This window comes from Danio rerio, chromosome 25 (assembly GCF_052040795.2).
Source record: "Danio rerio strain M-AB ecotype USA chromosome 25, GRCz13ab, whole genome shotgun sequence".
Lineage (NCBI taxonomy): Eukaryota > Metazoa > Chordata > Actinopteri > Cypriniformes > Danionidae > Danio > Danio rerio.
The window spans coordinates 3,810,001-3,832,500 of NC_141045.1; the positions used below are offsets into that span (position 1 = coordinate 3,810,001).

The 22,500-nt window shown below is 35.2% G+C and overlaps 1 protein-coding gene across 18 annotated transcripts in view; it reads left to right on the forward strand.

Moving 5' to 3' along the window:
- Positions 1-22,500, forward strand: part of neo1b (neogenin 1b) — a 301,615-nt gene that overhangs the window by 262,691 nt on the left and 16,424 nt on the right. For 11 of the 18 annotated variants that reach the window (XM_087311362.1, XM_087311359.1, XM_087311371.1 and 8 more), the window contains exons 15-21: positions 1,581-1,775; positions 3,422-3,517; positions 8,162-8,394; positions 11,182-11,320; positions 13,775-13,882; positions 14,896-15,090; positions 15,167-15,199. In XM_087311362.1, coding sequence (XP_087167488.1) covers positions 1,581-1,775; positions 3,422-3,517; positions 8,162-8,394; positions 11,182-11,320; positions 13,775-13,882; positions 14,896-15,090; positions 15,167-15,199 — 999 coding nt within the window. The remainder of the gene's footprint in view (positions 1-1,580; positions 1,776-3,421; positions 3,518-8,161; positions 8,395-11,181; positions 11,321-13,774; positions 13,883-14,895; positions 15,091-15,166; positions 15,200-22,500) is intronic. The other 7 variants (XM_087311365.1, XM_087311360.1, XM_087311370.1 and 4 more) reach the window with 1 other exon arrangement.

Here is a 22,500-nt window from a genome sequence, read left to right on the forward strand (position 1 = left end):
GTGCTTGAAAGCTGCTACTGAGCTCAGCGCCGCACTCGACCTCAGCTATAATGCTGGAAACATTCAGTTCAGGCCTTATGAGCAGCATTTCAGGAGTTTTAAATGTTTCTGCAATAATCCTCTCGTGCTTGGAGATGATTTCTGCAATAAAAGTCTCCTCTGGATGTTTTTCTGCATACTTAAATTTCAATTGACCTGCTAAGAAATAATTAAATCTAAGTATTAAAGATGAGTTACTGATTAAATGTTCTTGCTATTTTTAATTATTTTAATTACTTTAATTAGTAATTAAAACTTTTCTTCTGCTGTGTAACTGCTAAATATGAAAACTAAGTAAAATACCAAATTATTTATTTACATATAATACATAAATATTTGTGCTGTTCATATATATTACTATAGGAGAATATTAATAATATACTATAATTAATATATTTTTTATTAAAATAAATAGATTTGTTTGGAATTTTTTTGTGATTCATATGTTTATTTAAATATGCATAATAAATATACTGAGTCCATACACATTATGCAAATGCAGACTTTTATTTTGGATCTTGATTAATTGTTTGATTAATTAATCTTGATTAATTAATTGCAATAATAAATATATATCGTACTGTCACCGGCCACATTATTAGGTACACCTTACTAGTACCAGGTTGGACCCCGTTTTGCCTTCAGAGCTCTCTTAATCCTTCATGGCGTAGATTCAACAAGGTACTGGAAATATTCCTCAGAGATTTTGCTCCTTATTGACATGATAGCATCACACAGTTGCTGCACATTTGTAGGCTGCACATCCATCATGTGAATCTCCCGTTCCAACACATCACAAAGGTGCTCTATTGGATTGAGATCTGGTGACTGTGGAGGCCATTTGAGTACAGTGAACTCATTGTCATGATCAAGAAACCAGTCTGAGATGATTCACGCTTTATGACATGATGTGTTATCCTGCTGGAAGTAGCCATCAGAAGATGACTGTGTTCATAAAGGGATGGACATGGTGAGCAACAATACTCAGGTAGGCTGTGATGTTGACACGATGCTCAACTGGTACGAATGGACCCAAAGTGTGCCAAGAAGATCTCCCCCACACCATTACACCAGCACCACCAGCCTGAGCTGTTGATACGAGGCAGGATGGATCCATGCTTTCATGTTGTTGAGGCCAAATTCTGACCCGACCATCTGAATGTGGCAGCAGAAAAGGAGACTCATCAGAGCAGGCAACGTTTCTCCAGTCTTCTATTGTCCAGTTTTGGTGAGCCTGTGCACCATTCTGATGCTCGGTTTGAACTGCAGCAGATCATCTTGACCATGTCTACATGCCTAAATGCGATGAGTTGCTGCCATGTGATTGGCTGATTAGAAATTTCTGTTAACGAGTACAGGTGTGCCTAATAAAGTGGCCGGTAAGTGTATATATTGTAGTGTGTGTATATGTATGTTTATATATTGGTATAAATATATCATTATCAGTTTTCTTGCTATTTTTAGTCATTAAACTTTTTATTTTTTAAGTTTTTATGTTTTGAGGTTAAAAACTATTAAGCATTTCCTTCTTCGTGTTCCAGAGTCTCAGGTTCCAGGAGTCCCGAGTTCTCTTCACGTTCGTCCGCTGGTGAACCGGATCGTGGTGAGCTGGACTCCTCCTGAAAACCAGGAGGTTTTAGTGCGCGGCTATAAGATCGGTTATGGCATCGGCAGTCCGCACGCACACACCGTCACTCTGGACTACAAGCAGCGCTTCTACAGCATTGATAACCTCGGTGAGCATCTGCACTGCCTTTAACCCTTTCACTCGTATGATCACTGAGGGATAGAACGTGGAGCACACATCATTAATCACAATTAATCTGTTTTCTCACACAAATAAAGATTATTTTAGGTTTCAAATACACATAGCTACTAGCTAAACAACTTTAAGGTTTGTAAAATACACGCAGATGTCTATGGGAGATGGCAATAATTATTATTTTTAATAATTTATTCTTTTTTATTATTATTATAAACATAATCAGTTGTATGTTTTGAATACCAGTTTAAAATATTTTAGGAATATTTCAGTTTCTTTTCAATTGTAGAATTGTAAAGTAAATTAATAAATAATATTTAAGATAATAAAATATTTATAAAATAATTAGTGTTTTAATATATATATATATATATATATATATATATATATATATATATATATATATATATATATATATATATATATATATATAATAGTTATAATAACGATTTGTATTGTTATTTTTTGTTATTGTTATTTTTATGAAAATGCAAAAATTATAGAATTTATAATATTTTGGATCATAAAAATTATAATTAATTATAAATTAATAAATAAATACATATTATAAAATAATTTTTACTAGTAATAATAATAATAATAATAATTATTATTATTATTAAGAAAATGTAGGAATTATTTAAGAATAAAATAATATTTTTTATTTAATAAGATTTCTTTAAAAATTACCTAAAATATAATTATAAAAATAATAAGAATAATAGTAATAATAATAATATTTTAATATTATCATTATTGTTATGAAAATGCATGAATTACATCAAGAATAAATAATATTTTTGATTTAATTTGTTTTATTTCTTTCAATAAATATTACGCTTTAAATAATAATATTTTTTATTATTAAAATCATTGTTAAGAAAATGCAAGAATTATATCCAGAAAAAAATAATATTTTTGATCATAATATATTTTTTATTATTTCAATAAATATTCATCTTTTTTAATAGTAATACATTTGTATTATTATTGTTGTTAGGAAAATGCAGGAATTATATGTAGAATAAATAATATTTTGATCATATCATATTTTTTATAGTATAATCTAGTAATTATATTTGTATAATTATTATTATTAATAAATGCAGGCATTATATCTAGACACTTTAAGAGCTGGTGCTTTCCCCTGAGCATGAACTACTTGGATTTTTTTTTCATTTATATCATTATAATACATATTACATAAAATTAGTGTATCATATTATTCTGTAGGTATATAAAAGTTTTGGTATTTTGTTTTTATTTCAAATTTGTACGTTTTAGTACTGTACACTTATTATATTAAATCATTTTTTTTTATTATTTCATTAAAATATTTTTGGAGTAATAATAATAATAATAATAATTATTATTATTATTATTATTATTATTATCATTATTATTTTCTCCCTGTGTACTCATTTTATGTTTGATAGTGAGTTATTTTCTGTGGTAATTGCATGCTTTCCTCAAAGCTGAAATTGTGCTGAACTTGTATTTGTCTTTTTCAGTTAGTTTTCGAGTATTATTCGCTCACATTACACTTATTGTTGCAAAATGTTTCTATTGAGTTGCCGTTACATGTGTTTGAGACATCTGTATTAATGTTTTCCTCTGCAGATGCCAGTTCCCATTACGTCATAACTCTCAAGGCTTATAACAACATGGGTGAAGGTGTTCCCATCTACAACAGCGCCACCACAAGACCTCAATCCGGTAACAGTCTCTCGCTGATCAACTTTATCGTTAATTAAGATATCAGTTCTTCTGTATTGTGCTGTACATCGGTGAAATCAGCTTCTTAAATCAGAACACGTGTAGGGGCGGGGATACGCTCCATTATGATTGGTTGGAGGTGTTGTGGTCTGCTATTGGTGGATCTCACATGATTGACAGCTTGCTCCCGCCCTCATGCCAGTAAAGATGTTGATTTATGTTCCATAATGATTGAAGGTTTTTATTGGATGGTGATCACATGACACCATTCACAGCTTTCTTGGGTTAACGTATGCATAAATGACTATTTAAGTATGTTAATGTACTTGCAACTGAAAAGGAATATTGAGTAGGCGGGCGGAGCTTTCTTTTTGCATGTCATTCCCTTGTTACAAACTAACAGTAAAAGGGGTGTGGCTTACAATATTGTGACTGAAGTGTCAGTGACATCATCAGAGAAGGAGCCAAATTAAAATGCAGATGCTGAGATTTTGACTGAAGATTATCAAAACTAACATAAAAATGCCTTAACTTGACACTTATTTGGCATTTTATTAATTTGATGGATTAATTATTCACTTTAGGGCTAATAATGCGTGTTAGCATAATAAACTCTGTGTATTTAGAGTTCATACAGTAGATGTTAAAAACTATCTCCATTAATCGAAGGCACGTTTAGTTGAAGTCAGCTGTAGTAAGCCTCCATCATGTGCTTTCAGATGGAGCGGCGTTTACTACACAGAGATGGAGTTCACTGATAAGCCACGCAACGATCAGTTTATTACGCAGCCGGTGGAAATAGCTCTGCATCGAATCAATGGTTGCAAGATTTTCAGCCTGTATTAATGCCATTTGCAGCGATTATTGCAACTGAATAACTGTACGTTCACACTGAAAGCGGCGAGAGCGTCCAAGTTCGCTCTGGCCGCCCTGGCGACAACGCTCTCTGCCTTCAGCTCCTGCGGCGAGAGCGTCAAAACTCGCTACATTGATCTCGTATTTAAAGGAGCCGTTGCAGCATATCAGTTACATTCCTGCATAAAACATGTTTCTAGCGAGAAAATGTTGTGCACTTCTTATCAAAATCATATAACAATGGAAGATCAAGTTGCGTGTGGTGTGGCTTTGCTCTATTTATCCAATATGTGTCCATACGTCTGAAATATCCTGAAGCAGCAATACTGTTTTGTACTGTCACGTCGCGTGAGATTCCCGCTTTTTTAAGATATATATTTATTTTTTAAATATATATAACATTAATGCACATCAGTAACTCGCCAGTAACTTATTTAACGCATGTTCCTGTAAGAAAACATTGTAAATAATTGGAAATCCGGCGACCACAATCATCAAACCCTTGGGAACAACTGTGGTTGGAACCAAAGTTCACAGGTCTGTGTTCTCTGAACTGCTATCAAGCGGTGGACGTCTTCATTCTGATTGCTTGCCGCCGAACCGCGTCATAGCTCATTACCATAAAGTTGACTTCATTTCAACTCTCCTCGACGCTCACGCCGGCGAAGACGCGCCGCGCTGCTCCTCGCCGCTTATCGCCACCTAACGCCGCCGGCTCTCATTGAAAATGAATGACTTCCGGCTACTTTGATGCTCTCGCCGCTCTCGGTGTGAACGTACGGTAAGAGTATAGTTCCTAGTGCTGTTAGTCTGGAAAAGAGCAGTGTTCCCTTTCCTGTCAGTCTTCGTACACGATGTGACTGCAGAAGAGTCAAGCTTTAAATAGGACAAATGATCAACACTCTTTGGCCATTTTTGAGCGAGATGCTAATGGTCTAATCCGATTCAATGATTGATGCTAAGCTAAAAGTGCATGTGTGTGTGTGTGTGTGAGAAACTGCGTGCATGTGTGTTTGACTGCATGTGACTGTGTGTCTGTGTAAGTGAGAGCTGGCAGGAGCCACAAACCCCTCTGTTCTGGGACAGGTGTGTGTGTGTGTGTGTGTGTGTGTGTGTGTGTGTGTGTGTGTGTGTGTGTGTGTGTGTGTGTGTGTGTGTGTGTGTGTGTGTGTGCGCACGCGCGTCACAGTGGTGTTCCTCTAAATCTGCAGGTGTGTGTCGTGTGCAGCTGCGTCTGTCAGTGTCTCAGACAGATGAAGCTGCTGTTAGAGCCCTGCAGACCCCCTGCTGACCCTCACACACACACACTTATAGTAGTGTGTGTGTATCTCTCTCTCTCTATGTCTGTGTGTGTCTATATTTGTCTGTCTGTGTGTGTATGTATCTGTATGCGTGTGTGTGTGTGTGCATGTATGTTCATTATTCTATCTGGAAGAGAGAGAGAGAGTGAGAGAGAGAGAGAGTGTGTATGCGTGTGTGTTTGTGCGCCTGCGCGTGTTTATGCGTGTGTGTGTTTGTGGGTGAGCGAGTAAGTTTGTATGCATGTTTGTGTGTATGTGTGTGTGTGTGTGTGTGTGTGTGTGTGAGAGTTGACCCAGAAACGAGTGTGTTCTCAGATTGTGATGATCATTCATTATATTTTCTGCTGAATCAGAGTGTGTGTGAGTGTGTGTGTGTGTTGATCAGTGGATGTTTACACAGAGGAATCAATAGTAATTCCAGGTGTATCTTAGTTAAACTAATCTTCAAAGCTTTATTGATCAGCATCAGGTGTCAGTTACAGGAGCCTGACTGAAATTAGAAAACACACACACACACTTTATCAGGATAAAAGTCGAAATACACACTCCAGCTGCACACTTACACGTCTGAAAATGCTAATCATTCATTCATTCATTCTTTTTTTTTTCAGCTTAGTCCCTTTATTAATCTGAGGTCGCCACAGCGGAATGAACCGCCAACTTATCCAGCATATGTTTTACACAGCGAATGCCCTTCCAGCTGCAACCCATCACTGGGAAACATCCATACACACTCATTCACATTCATACATTACGGACCATTTAGCTTACAGCAAGAAGGTTGCGAGTCCCGGCTGGGTCAGTTGACATTTCTGTGTGGAGTTTGCATGTTCTCCCCGTGTTGGTTTGGCTTTTCTCCGGGTGCCCAGATTTCCCCCACAGTCCAAACACATGAGCTATAAGTGCATTGATTAATTAAATTGGCAGTAGTGTATGAGTTTGGTGTTTCTTGTACTGGGTTGCGGCTGGAAGGACATCCGCTGGGTAAAACATATGCTAGAATAGTTGGCGGTTCATTCCACTGTGGCGACCCATGTTGAATAAATAGACTAAGCTGAAGGAATTGAATAAATAAATTATAATATTAATATTAATATGTACATTTAAACAATGTTATTAATTATACATTTTAACAGTTAATTAATATTAATATACATTTTAACAGTATAATTAATATTAATATACATTTTAACAGTATAATTAATTTAATATATACATTTTAACAGTATAATTAATTTAATATATACATTTTAACAGTATAATTAATATTAATATACATTTTAACAGTATAATTAATTTAATATATACATTTTAACAGTATAATTAATATTAATATACATTTTAACAGTATAATTAATTTAATATATACATTTTAACAGTATAATTAATATTAATATACATTTTAACAGTATAATTAATTTAATATATACATTTTAACAGTATAATTAATTTAATATATACATTTTAACAGTATAATTAATATTAATATACATTTTAACAGTATAATTAATTTAATATATACATTTTAACAGTATAATTAATTTAATATATACATTTTAACAGTATAATTAATTTAATATATACATTTTAACAGTATAATTAATATTAATATACATTTTAACAGTATAATTAATTTAATATATACATTTTAACAGTATAATTAATATTAATATACATTTTAACAGTATAATTAATATTAATATACATTTTAACAGTATAATTAATTTAATATATACATTTTAACAGTATGATTAATATATACATTTAAACATTTCAGTTTGCTTTTGTTGTCGCTCAGCAATAAAACAACCACAAAAAAGATCACGTCAAATGAGAAATGACGATCTCTTTTGATGGCATTCGCCTCAATCCTCTCCATCATTCTCACTCTCCTCTCAGAGGGGATGGTGGGCTACTTTAAAGGTTATCATGGGCCAACTTTGGCCCGCCGGCCCTGCTTTTGGGCATCTCTGTTCTAGAAAGTATTTAAAAAGTTTCTTCACTTTATTCATATTTTGTTAGTGATGATGAGCTGATAAATGATCATCTTCTGTGATAATCAGATCATCTGCTTAGAGATGATTATAAAAGCAATCCCTGTTTAAGACTAATGAAGCTCTGTGTGTGTGTGTGTGTGTGTGTGTGTGTGTGTGTGTGTGTGTGTGTGCGTGCGTGCGTGCGTGCGTGCGTGCGTGCGTGTGTTTCAGTACTTATGTAAATTCTCCAGTATAATCTGTTTACTTATAATGGAAATGATCTATTTGACACCAAACATGATCAGTGATTTGTCTTCTGCATGCTGTTAAACCTGAGAGATGGGCTTTGTGGATTCTAACACTGTCTCTTTTTCTCTTTTTCATTCATTTCTTCCCTTTCACCTCAACCCATGTGTCCGTCTAACCCTGATCAATCCTCCATGTTCACCCTTGTGATTTTCGTCCTGTTTTGTTTTGTTCTCCATTAATTCTGCTTCTGACGCTGCTGTCAGACCCCGTAGACCCTGATATTGATTTTTATGAACTCTTCAATAACCCATACACCCCAGCACCCGACCCAACACCCATGCTGCCCCCGGTGGGCGTCCAGGCCAGCGTCCTCAGCCACGACACTGTCAAAGTCTCCTGGGCGGACAATTCACTGGCCAAAAACCAGAAGATCACCGACGCCAGATACTACACCATCCGCTGGAAGACCAACATCCCCGCCAACACCAAATACAAGGTACACACACACACAGTTTAAGAGTGCTTTCACACCTGCCTTATTTAGTTCAGTTGAATCGCACTAGAGTTTGTTTCCCCTTTTGGTGCGGTTCGTTTGGGCAGGTGTGAATGCAGCAATCGTACTCGAGTGCGCACCGAAAGCGGACCAAATAAGCGTACCGAGACCTGCTTGAAGAGGTGGTCTTGGTACGCTTTCAAACGAACCCTGGAGCGGTTCGTTTGTGGTGAGAATATGATCCGTACTAAAACAGGTCCAAAAGCAAAAAGTACTGCGCGTTTTGGACTAATTCAGCTGCCGTAGGCCGATGCGCTGTGCATTATGGGATATGGAGGAAAAATATTTGTTGACAGCGCTTTACCAACAGAGAGAGAGAGAGAGGGGAAAACATTACCTGATGAATTGTTGGTAATATTTGCGCAAGATGAGCATGTTGCAGTTAAGCTAAATTAATTCACGTCTCCTCCTGAAGTGACGAGCGATGCATTGAACACTGTTTTTCAGCCGCGGCCGCGCTTCATTTTCGTAATGTCTAGTTTGTCTAAAGCAGGGATACAATCAGCCAGCGCAGTCGTCCCTCCAGAGTAAAAGGTTTTGTTTACCTGCGGGAGTTCACTGGCATTTTCCCGCACGTGAATTCCGACCAATCAATAAGCAGTTTAGGAAATACGTTCAACAACATCTGACCAATGAGAGATGTGGATTTTGTCAGATGACTGCATTTTGGTTCGTTTCAACTGGTTCGGACCAGAGCCAGCAGTGTGGTGTGAAAACGACCCAAAGACGGCAGAAGATGCAACAATGTATCATTTATTACCCTTGGTTCGGACCAAATGAAGCGAACTACAGATGTGACAGCATATGGACATATATGCGAGAGGATATCATGTGATCCAGAAATGTACATAAAGGAGCACCTGATTGTGATAAACATTGTCTGATGAAGAGGCGTGTGGCTCGAAACGTTACACGCTTTGTGTCAGCCTTTTTAATTTAATAAATGTGTATTTTTGGAGCCTTTGATGAACATTTAATTTACACTTACACTTATTGAATAACATTTTATTGTGTGTATTCTGCAAATCGTTTTAAAACAGCATACAAATACAATAAATAAAATATAAATATATTATTTATTTATTTATTATGGCAGTAACGCTATTGTACAATATATTACAGTATTTACTGTTATTATTGATAATAATTATTACAGAAATTATTGATGAAAAAAGAACATTTGTAAAAAAATATTTTGAGAGTAAGGGATGTGAGGGATGTGCGTGCTTTTGTACAGTTTTTTGTGTAAGTGTAAGTGTAACAATAGTTTACAAGGCAAAAAAGTCATGTCAAAACACATTCAGAAGTCAAAATGACTTTAAAATAAGCAATTTTAGGAAAAACAGCCACAAAATTAAAATGCTAGTTAAATTGCTGAAAGACCTGGTGCTTATTATATTAGGACAATCTGATTATACAAATTATTTGAGCAGTGTGCAACAGAAAATCCTTACATATTGTTTGATAACAGCCAAAAAGCTGTCACTGTTGTAATGGATAAACGTAAATCCTCCAACTGCTGAACTATGGCTTGAAGAGTTGATATCCACTTTTCACTTTGAACGAACCAGACATCTTTTAAAAGGCAACATTGGACAATTTCAGAAGATTTGGGGCCCTTCTTCTGTCACAAGCAATGTAATGTAACTAAAAAGTTGTTTGGATTATCACTGTATTGTATACTTACAGGCTGGGGTTGGGCTTTTTGTTTTGTTTTTGTAAGTTTATGCGTGTCAGAAAATGAATCCTGGAATTTGTGATTATTGTAAGTCTATTTAATCGCCAAATAAAACTTATATGACAAAAAACTGTTGAAAGAAAAGAAACAATTGATGTTTTACTGAACTTAATTCATTTGTTTTGAGAATTTGTTTCTATTATTATTATTATTATTATTATTATTATTAATAAATACTGTAAATATTTTTGTGGTGCTGTATTACTGCAATATATTTATTTAATAAATACGTTTAAAATTGTTATTTTTTTATGAATATATTTCTAATCATAAAAATGTTTTCAAGATTATTATCAGTAAATACTTTTATATATTTTATATTCACATTGTACAGTGCAATTGTATTACTGCAATTATATATATATATATATATATATATATATATTTTTTTTTTTTTTTTTTTGTAAGGCATCATTTTTCATTTCCAAATAATGAATACAAATATTGTAATTAATAAGTGATATTATACAGATATATTATTCTAGTTATTTTATTATGAGTATTTGTATTTACTGATTTATTTAAAAAGATTTTTTAGAATCAGTAAATGGGGTATTTTTATTTTTATTGTGTGCAACAATATTTTTTATTATTGTAAAATGCTTTAGAATTGCTGTAATATGTGTGAATTTTTAAAAATCAGTGATGATTAAATGTTCCAAAAGTAAATAATACCAAAACCAGAGTATATTATCTAAAAACTTAAAAAAGGTTACAAAATATTAAATAAAAATTACTGTCATTATAAAAAGTTGGACTTTTGTAACTGTTCAATGTTAATAATAATTAAAAAAACATCTCAAAAATACTAAAATGACTGTTGCTGAATCAAGTGTTGGACTGTGTTTGAGTTTACGTGTGTGTGTGGATCGCCCTCTAGTGCTCACTCTCTCTAAACACACTGAGAAACTGCATGAGTGCAGTAATGATTGATTGTAATATCTGAGAGTGTGTGCAGTGTTTGAATGACTGTGTTTGCTGTGCTTTGTCAGATGGCGAACACCACATCTCTGTTTCACACAGTCTCTGCTCTGAAGCCAAACACACTGTACGAGTTCTCTGTCATGGTGACGAAGAACCGCAGAAGCAGCACCTGGAGCATGACTGCGCACAGCACCACCCATGAGTCCAGTGAGAGACACACACACATATATACATGCATATACACTCTGTCACACTCACACTGTTATGTTTGTTTTACAGATCATGTGCTGTTCTGAAAGATACAGGAAGGAATTAGTTTAGTTTTTTCAGTCACGTTTCTTCTTTTTACATCAATATAATCCCTATTTAACCTATATACTACTTATATAATGTCTATTTTGTTATTCGTCTATTTAAAGGAGCTATATCTATATTTATGTTAGTTATATTAGTTTATACAACAGTTCTGTCTGGATCTCGAATCTGATTGGCTGATAGCCGTGATAAATTTACGTAATATCAGCACCCGTACAGCCTCTTTACCCTTTGTGTATTACTTCGCCCACATACAGCCATTAACAAGCAGACACTACAGTTTGACAAATATTACTGCTGTTAGACAGCTAAATATACTTTTAAGGCTTTTTTTTTTGTCGAGAATGTAGTTGATTAGATTGCAACTATACAGATTATTTGCAATAGTAGTGCCTATTTTAAAATATTTACAATTTCGACGAAAGTTGACGTTTTCTATCCACAAGATGGCGCCAGAACCGCATAATAAGCCCCTGCTCAGTGTGTTCTCTTTAGTACCAATTAAAAAACTGCAAAACGGAAGCCTCATGGTTTTTATGGTGTACCGGATAGAGTCAGTAAGAAGCTGCAAATAAAAAGCTGGATTCAGCCTTGTCCCTCCTTATCACAAACACAACAGCGGTCTGGTGAGAAATCTCCGTTGACGGATGGCATTTCATGTCATGTTCAGCCTTATAATCTTAAAATGTGAGCAAAATTTGCTGTTTTGTCATCACCTTAAGGGGGGGTCACACACCAGAAGCGCCGCTTCACATTACGCTATAGAGAGTCATTCAAACACTAGCTCTAAAGTGACGTTGGTGAATTAGTAACTGCTTCTCCTGTTCTGACGTCAGCTGCAGATGTGAATGAATGGTGGAAGAAAGTAGTTTCTAATACAAAAGGGTTTTAGACTCTCTGGGCTCTATTTTGACGGTCCATGGGCAGAGCGCAAAACGCAGGGCGCAAACGCTTTCAGGGAGTGTCAGAACGCGTTTTTGCTAATTTAAGGAAGGGAAAATCCACTTTGCGCCGTGGCACATGGTCTAAAAGGGTTGAGTTTATTTTCTTAATGAGTTATAGGTGTGTTTTGAGAATAAACCAATCAGAGTCTCATCTCCCATTCCCTTTAAGAGCCAGCTGCGTCGCGCCATAAGCGCACATGATGTAAAGTAAGTTCACTTTCGCTTTTGCTCTCATGGATAGGGAAACCTTCCCGCACAGACATCAATCAGCCTATAAATAATTAATTTGGTTTGTTAAGCGCAAAGATTTGTTTCAAAACTATTTCTAGATTCTAATTTCAAGCAAACTAATAAATGAACAATAATAACAAAGTGTGGTCAAAATACTGAGTTATTTCCAAATACACCTGCCATGCCCCATACGGTCTAAAACCTGACAGGTGGACAAATCTAAGCTTGTTTTTAATAAAACAAATATAAATATGGATATAATAAATAATACTGCTAATAATAATAACATTATACAAAAGCAAATTGAATGAACTGAAAAAGCCTCCCGAGATGAAGAAAGTATGACGGCAGTGGTTTTAAAATTCATGTAGGCTAAAAATTAATGTGTTTTGTAATATTTAATAATTTATATTTATATCATATATATATATCCTTATTATATCCTATATCTATCCTTAATATATTATATCTTTTTCATATGTAAAGATATTTGCGTATTATATCTTGTGTGTAGTGTGTAAGCGAGGCGCACTTTGCGCCAGACAATAGACCGACTTTGTTCTGGTCTAAAGATCAGACTATTTACAGTTTCTCAGAATAGCAACGCGCCAAAACACGCCTGCTTTTGTAGAGCAGAACGCCTATGGGCGCACATTTGAGCGCAAATGAATTTGCTATTTAAACAGCGTGGCCCAACACCTCAAAATGACCCTTGCGCCGAGCTTAAAGTAGTAAAAAACTATTGCGCCGTGCATTGCGCCACATTGCGCCGGGTGTATGATAGGGCCCTAAGTGTTTGATTTTCTTCTTTATGTACAAGAGTGTGTCGTCAAACTGATGTATAAATGCAATATCACAGTCAGTCGTAGCTGGCCTTGTGCCAAATCACGCCTCCCACCAGTGCTGATATACAGCCATTGCACACTGCAACTCATGCGATATTGCTCACATACATATATATATATATATATATATATATATATATATATATATATATACACACACAATTATGTTGATAACCAGTTTTCTCAACCTCTATGCAATAAGTTTTGTACATAACAATAAGTGCATGTAAAGTGATTAAATATTTACATTATATCTACATTATATATGAGTAAATGAATGCAAATGAATACTTGGTGGTTTTATTGTATTGTATTGTGTTGTGTAGTTCCCAGCTCTGCACCGAAAGACGTGACGGTGATCAGTAAAGAAGGAAATCCACGAATCATCAACATCAACTGGCAGCCGCCGACTGAAGCCAACGGCAAAATCACAGGTGTGGAAAACACAGCAGCAATACACACACACACACACACACACACACAGACTGAGAAGCAGATCATTTACACTGAGACATCATCTGCAGGACACTCATTACATTTATATATGCAGATAAAAGTACAGTCAATTCAGCATTCAGTCTGTGTGTGTGTGTGTGTGTGGAGGAAAATGACTCCTAAATCGACTATTTGGAAAATGCAAGTGTGCAGAATGTTTCCTGCGAGGGTTAAACACATGCAGATTAGATATAATGAAAATAACATGAAATAAACATCCATCATCATCAGCTTAGATATTAATAATCAATCAAAACCCTCCCATCTTAGCCTCTCCATACCCACCATGTTTGTAGTTTAACACTTTCTACCCATGTTTGTAGTTCTAATTGAATTTGCTTTCAATGTGCAATGCATTAAGGATAATATTAACCATTACAGTGAGCTGGAATCTCATGTAGAGCGTCCGGGTGACACATGCTGCAAATCAGCCTATCAAATATTATTTACTTGGTAGGGTGTTATGTGAATATTTTCACGGGAAGTCCCCATAACGCATAAAACTTCGTACATGTTTGAGTGTGTTTGTGCATGTGTGCTCATTTATGTGCGTTTGTGTATGCACATGTGTTTGTGTGAAAGAGTGCACAAGTATTAGAGCGTGTGTGAAATGTTTGCTGGCATCCCGTCGGGTTGGTCAGTTTCTGCTGCAATGAGACGAGTTGATTTAGGATCTCATTTCCATCCATCCAGCCGCACTTCTGTGTGTTTCTTATAAGTGTGTCTGTGTGTGTGTGTGCGTGCGTGTTTAATAGCTCTACTTGTGAGGTCTCACTTATATAGTGAGATATCCAAACAAGCCACTAGTGTTGACATTTCACTGCTCCTCACTGATTAAAAGTGCTTATAAATCAGACACAAGGTGTTTTATTAGTAAGGTTAAGGTCAGGGTTAGGGGCAGGCCACAGACACTAACAATAACCTGATACAATGTCCTCGCATTGTGTTTCAGGCTACATCATCTACTACAGCACGGATGTGAACGCAGAGGTTCATGATTGGGTGGTGGAGCCGGTGGTGGGGAACCGACTGACCCATCAGATACAGGGCTTGACTCTGGACACCAGCTACTTCTTCAAGATCCAGGCCAGAAACTCTAAAGGCATGGGGCCCATGTCTGACGCCGTGCAGTTCCGCACTCCTAAAGGTCCTGACACTCCTAAACATCAGCCTGTTTACTGACCTGCTCATGCTCACTCATGCTTTTGTCTGTTCATTTACAGCTGAACCCTCTGACAAGATGTCCAGCGATCAAGGTAAATCACCATGTTTAACACAGTCACCGAAAATCATGATGTTAAATGAGTTAGTCTAGTGCAGGGGTGTCCAAACTCAGTCCTGGAGGAGCGGCGTCCTGGAGAGTTTAGCTCCAACCCTAATTAAACACACCTGAAGCAGCTATTTAAGCTCTTACTGGATATACGCTTATTTCACGCGGCCGCCATTTTAAAGAACCAAAGCGAGGCTGCGGTGGGAAGAAACCCGGAAGTATAGGACGAGCACTGTAAACATTGCAGTAACATGCTGTGTACTACAAACCTCCAGCTGTTGCCGAGTTTTCAAAAAGCAGAAAATGGTGTAAACATCACTTTAATATTATTCAATAAGTTTATTTTAAACAATTAAAAGCAATTTAGCATCAAACAACATCACAATCTCAGTGATACGCTTAAGTGTCCTCCTAGGCTTCAGCTCATGGCACTAGTTAAACACCGTGAGGACACTTTCCTGCTTCAGTCTATGTAAACCAGTTAGTGTTAAACACCGCAGTCCTCTGTAGCACACCCTCGTGTTGTCCTGGTACTGAAGTTTTAAACCCGGCTATTTCCCCGCTAACATGGAAGCGCTGCTGAGCGCGGATGTCTCGACACGACTGATCTTCACGGCTTCGCGCTTCCGTCTTCATGTATCTGTGTTTGGTTTGCACTCAGGGTCAGGGTATATTCTGGCAAACCGTTTCCCAATCACGCTTTGCAATCGGCAAAGCAGAACGGAGCACACACCGTTTACCAATTCAGGATGGATAACTCGCAAAGCAAAACATTCCTGCGTGCTTTCTTAACATATCGCTATCAATCCGCATTGAAAGCAAGAGAATATAAACGTAAGAGGCGGGGCAAGGGTTTACGTTTTTCAAATTAAAATGTTTAAACGTATATGTAGGTACATCCGAATAAATAAATTGTGGGAATAATTGGGGAATTATTCGGTAATTGTGATATGGGAATTCAGAAACGTACTGTTTTTGAGTATGTGGCATATGAAAAAGATAAACCTTGGTTAAATCATGAATTATAGCTCTAAATTGATAAAAAGGAAAGGTTCAAGTTCATTATTTATTTTCTTATAAATATAGACACACACCGGCCACTTTATTAGGTACACCTTATTACATAGGTGTCAGTTAATTCTTTGAGGATAGGAGATCTGCAGTTTTGCTCCAACCCTAATCAAACACAGCTGATCCAAATAATCAAGGTGATCAAGATTCTATTAAACACTTCGATTTACAATTACGATTACGAGTTGTGTTTGATCAGGGTTGGAGCTAAACTGTGGAGAGCTGCTACCCTCTAAGCATTTACTTTGACACCTATGTCTTACTAGTCTTCAAAACTGCCTTAATCTTTCGTGGCATAGATTCAACAAGGTACTGGAAATATTCCTCAGTGAATTTGATCCATATTGACATGATAGCTGTATGCAGTTGCTGCAGATTTTGTCGGCTGCACATCCATGACAATCTCCCATTCCACCACATATATAAATTTACTTTTTTTTTTTTTTGTAACTGCATGTGAGCATTATTATATTTAAGATGTCTCAAACAGATATTCAATTTACAAGCCAGAATTTTAGCATTAATCACTTTAAACTCAATTTAGCCACTAGGTGGCAGCACAAGATCACTTATTGTGGATTGCTGTACTTGTAGGTTTGTTTTTCATTCTTAAAGTCACTAAAATTGAAGTGAAGACCGTTCTGAATTATATCTCGACATGATCAATGTAATTACATTTAAAATAAAATTTAATCAAGCTTACAGCTTAATTTCTACATTATAATTTCCCAGTTATTACATTCCAGCATGTTTGTATTTTAGTGTCATCCTAAATGATGAGACTTAAATAGCTTAAGTTTCCTAAAAGCTTTTAAAAGCTTACATATATATGCGTTTATGTGTATATATGCTCTATATATGTTTATATGTCTGTGTTTATTCATTCATTAATTTTCTTTTCGGCTAAGTCCCTTTATTAATCTGGGGACGCCACAGCAGAATGAACCGCCAACATATCCATCACTGGGAAACATCCATACACATTCATTCACACACAAATACTAAGAATTTAGCCAACCCAATTCACCTGTACCACATGTTTGTGGACTTATGGGGGAAACCGGAGCACCCAGGGCAGAGAAATCCAAGCGAACACATGGAGAACATGCAAACTCCACACAGAAACACCAACTGACCAAGCCAGGACTCAAACCAGCAACCTTCTTGCTGTGAGGCGAACATGCTACCCACTGTGCCACCGTGCAGCCCATATTTGTGTTCCAATTGATTAATATGACTTAACATAAAGTTACTAATAACTTATTATCTTCATTATAAAGTTGAACAATATATATTTACCGAGCAAAAAAATGGATTTGTACTGAATAAAACACTTTTCTTAGTGCATTTATAAATAGTTATAAATAGTTTTATTCTAAACACCAGTACATAAAGTAGAATGATCCACCTTTAAACTAAATGAGCAGCTTATTAAATATGTTAATCTAACTACCCAACGCATTTGACCGAAAAGAAAACCTTTGACCAATGGAAAAAACTATTGCCACGCCCCTACTGGAAAAAAAACCTAACCAATGAAAAAACGATTACCACGCTCCCTCCTCCCTGATTTGATACCTCTCAGTCCCTTTCAAATTTCACACTTTTATTACATTATGCCTAAATTCAGTCGTTCAGTTCAATATTATTTATTGTTAATACCTTTATAAGCTATTACATTTATATCTATCCCTATTAACATTTGTGCATAATAGCCTACATAAATTTAAATATTTAATTAATTCCTTCTTACTTGTTTATGTAAAAAAATGTCCTGCAAAATCAAGCACCATGTCTAGCACTTATAGTCTTTTTGTCTGCATTTTTCTCTCTTTTTAAAATATATTTTCATGACAAAACAGTAACAGGGAGAGTTATAACTCTTACATGTGAAATAAGAAAATGCAGGGGGAAAAAACAACAAAGAAAGAAAGCAAACAACAAAAAAATGTGGTATTAATAGGTTTGCATGAATCAAGCTTTGAACATCATCAATATATAAAAAGGCGAAAATGCGATTAAAGTGTATCCTTAAAAAGATTGTCACAATGCATTAAAAAATAGCACCGGTTTTCTTAAGCAACTATTACTCAAAAGTTATGTTTTCAAAAGAAGACAACAATTTTGAGGAGAAACGTGTCGCATTTGCACATTTAACAGCTTAATTCAACCCAAAATCTGTTAGTGACACCGCATTCAAAAAACAAATGTGGAGCTACAGATACTTCATCTACAAATCCACAAAACAAGCAAGTCACATCAAAATAACCATAACTATAAATAGATAAATTAACAGAATAGATTTTGTGCAAAATCTGTTTCAGTAGCACAAATTTATGTTTTTATTGTATGTTTTTATACAGAATGGTTATGTGCGTATGATATGTAATACTTTTGGCTAAGATGGTGTGTGTAAATGGTACAGACGTATTTAAGCATAAAGGTAATATCTGTGTGTAAGAACACACCAAATACAAACAAATCTATGGATGGCAATTTTCAACAGAAAAGAAAAAAAAAAGTGCCTTAAAATAAAAAACAGAATTTTGACATAGGCAGTTGACACAAATATTAAGTAAAAACTGTTATATTTATGTAGTTCAAAGTCTTTTTGAGAAAAAAAGACTCACTCACTTTATTAATATTATATTTTTATGTTTTACTGAACTGTACCATAAAAATATTGCCAAAATACAGCCAAAAATATGTGTAATTGCTAAAAAGAAAAAGAAATCTTGAAATAATAATATACAAATAGTGTGAGAGCAATTTCTCTGCATTGTATGGACATTTATCTTCATATAGTGTTTTTTTTTTTAATAAATTATAAATAATATTTTTTCTCTATGACTTGTCAGAGTTGTTGGACAACAAAACTTAACTGTTTTATAGTGGACTATTTTATAAGTATTTTCATGAAAGTTAACAATGTAAATAAGCTCCGAGATAAAACTTAACAATTGCACATGGGCTTCACAGGGAGCTTCAGCCGCATGATTTGTATGGGGTCCTTCCAGTTTTTACTTTACAGAAATTAGTTTACAGAAATAAAGAAAATAATTACTATACTAATACTATTCAGTGCCATTTGTGTCCCTAGGGCATTATATGGTACAGAATAATAAAAAATTCAACAAGAAAAAATTTCTGATAAGATTATCCAATTTTAACAATAAGACCCGATTACAAGTGCTAAAATTAAATTAAATTTAAAACAATTACTCTAATTTCAGTGCAGGTGGCTGAATTGCCATGTCTCAGTTTATGTATGCTCAAGTTCAGTTAAAAGTATAATTTAGAAATCCGAATAAATACTATGCTTTTTATTGATTTTTTTTATTGTCATATAATACTTCTCACCAAATGCTATAGTTTTTAATAAATTAAAATATTTTAATAAAATCTTTAAATTAATGTGTGTCCCTGAAATGGATGTCACCGTTACTTTAATTGCAATCCACATAAAAAAAATGCCCACTGATTGTTTCTCTAGTCACATGATTCTCAGGAATTCCCACAATTATGAAAATTGTCTACAAGTAGCAGAGTTAGTCTCACTTTTTTATCTTCTTTTATTTTAAGCATTTCAGAGTAGTTTTCTGTTGTGATAAAACATAACATGTCCACCCTGTTACCCATTTTCATATAAGGCAGGGGTGTCAAACTCAATTCGTGGAGGGCCGAAGCCCTGCACAGTTTAGTTTCAACCCTGCTCCAACACACTTACCTGTAGGTTTCAAACAAGCCTGAAGGACTCAATTAGTTTGATCAGGTGTGTTTAATTGGGGTTGGAACTAAACTGTGCAGAGCTGCGGCCCTTTTGGAACTGAGTTTGACACCTGTGATATAAGGGAAACATTTTCTTTTCTTTTTTGTAATTTTGAGAAATACTGTTAATAAACATGTTTCAAATCTTCTTCAGATCATCATGTGCTAGCTCGTTGTTCACCATAATGGTAGTAATGCCTGAGTTTTGCAAAAAATGCCACTCCTGTTACTATCCACACTGTTACTGTTTTGCTCATGGCTTAAACATGGTTTATAGATCAGTTTAAACCATGTGCATGATTTTTTCAGGGAACGGCACGCTTGTCGGCTACAGAAAAGCGGAAATGATACAGGGCACGTCATGGTGCAAACCAAAATAAAATATTGATTTTAAAATAATAGTTTTATTTGCCATTTTCAGTATTTCACTATTTGTACTCTAATATCTGTATGAAAATGCTCTTTATATTTAATTTGGCTTTTTGGACAATTGATGTGATGTCTTAGATGTGACATTGAAAAATGTTGCTGTGTTTTCTTTGGATAATTCAGCAACCATCATTTTGTTATTGGTAATCGAATGAGAGTGTGGCAAACAAGTTGCCTATATAGTTCCTATTGTAATGTTACTATTGCTCTCTCCACCCTGTTAATGACTATTATATATTATATATAATAGTTTTTTCATATTAATTAAATAAAATCAACATAAATTACACATTTTTCTGGTTACTTGTATCCAAAGAACTGACAAAATTAAATCACTTAAAAACAGGATTTAATTGCATTGCAATCTATTTTTATACTAAATGAAATACATTAAATTTACAATGTGTCATCATAGCAAGCTTTTTTTAGATAACTCTTGTTTAGTAATAGCTTTTAAAAAATACCATTGTTGGTGTTCTAAGCTATAACAGGCATGCGCAGTGTAAAGTGAGGGACATTTTAGCCCTTGGAAAATGTAAATATTATAGTAACTATTTATTTTAAACACCTTTAAAAAGGTATGAGAATGTTCTGTAAAAGGGGAACATTTGGCCTGTGTTACATGTGAAAATTCTGTAAAAAATGCTATGTAGTATCCTGAACTGGATCAGTATATTTTTTCTTATAGTTCAACATGTGCTCCTTCAACTGAAATTATAAAAATACCAGAAAATGTAAATAAATAAATAAATAAATAAATAAATAAATAAATAAATCAGTGACAGTTACTACCCTGAAATGGCACTGAATATTAGGAATGAAAAAACGATTAATTAATTTGATTAATAAAATTCCTTGATTCGTGCATTCAGTCTTCTCTGTCAAATTGCATAACATCCTTTTTTTTTAATAAAACAGTTTCTTAATCTTCTGACAAAAGACTTCTGACTCTGTTCCCCCAAATTGTCATCTCTTGGTTGTACAAAAATAGAGGACTACTTGGATTAAAAATAGTCAGAGTATGAAGGTTACAATGAGTTATTTTATCTGAAGAAGGAATATTAGGTTAGTTGTTGTTCATCTTTATAACTATGACTGGTATTGTATTTAATTAAATTATTATTGACTACTGTTTTCTTAAAGTGCTACAATACTTGCAGATAATTGCTACTGTTTGCAATAGATTACGTTAGATGGCCCATAAGGAGCAAATATTTTAATCATTTATTGAATCATTTATTCGTTTTCAGCTTAGTCCCTTTATTAATCTGGGGTCGCCACAACGGAATGAACTGCCAACATATCCAGCTTATGTTTTACGAAGCTGAGGTCCTTGCAGCCGCAACCCATCACTATATATATACTTAAATCACCTGTACAGCATGTTTTTGGACAGTGGGGGAAACTCAAACACCCGGGGGAAACCCACACCAACACAAGGAAACATGCAAGTTCCCCATGGAAATGCCAACTGGCTCAGCCCAGGCTTTGAGGCAATTGTGCTACTCACTGCACCACCGTGATATGTTTAAAATACTAAAAATAAAAATATTGTGCTGCTATTGTCACATCTTTTTACTAAGAGTAAATACCCTCTATTACTAGCCTACACTCAGTGTAGGCTTAAAAATATAGAATGGACGCAAATGCGCTGTACTTCATTAGGCATATCTTTTTTTTTTCATTTAAACGTACGCCCACTTTTAATTTGAAAAACGTAAACCCTTGCCCCGCCTCTTACGTTTATATTATCTTGCTTTCAATGCGGATTGATAGCGATATGTTAAGAAAGCACGCAGGAATGTTTTGCTTTGCGAGTTATCCATCCTGAATTGGTAAACGGTGTGTGCTCCGTTCTGCTTTGCCGATTGCAAAGCGTGATTGGGAAACGGTTTGCCAGAATATACCCTGACCACTCAGTTTACCGCTCTTCACCCAGTGCAAGCACAGATACACGGACTGGAGCGCGAAGCAGCCGTCAAGATCAGTCGAGTCATCAAGCAGATCGCTCGGCTCGTC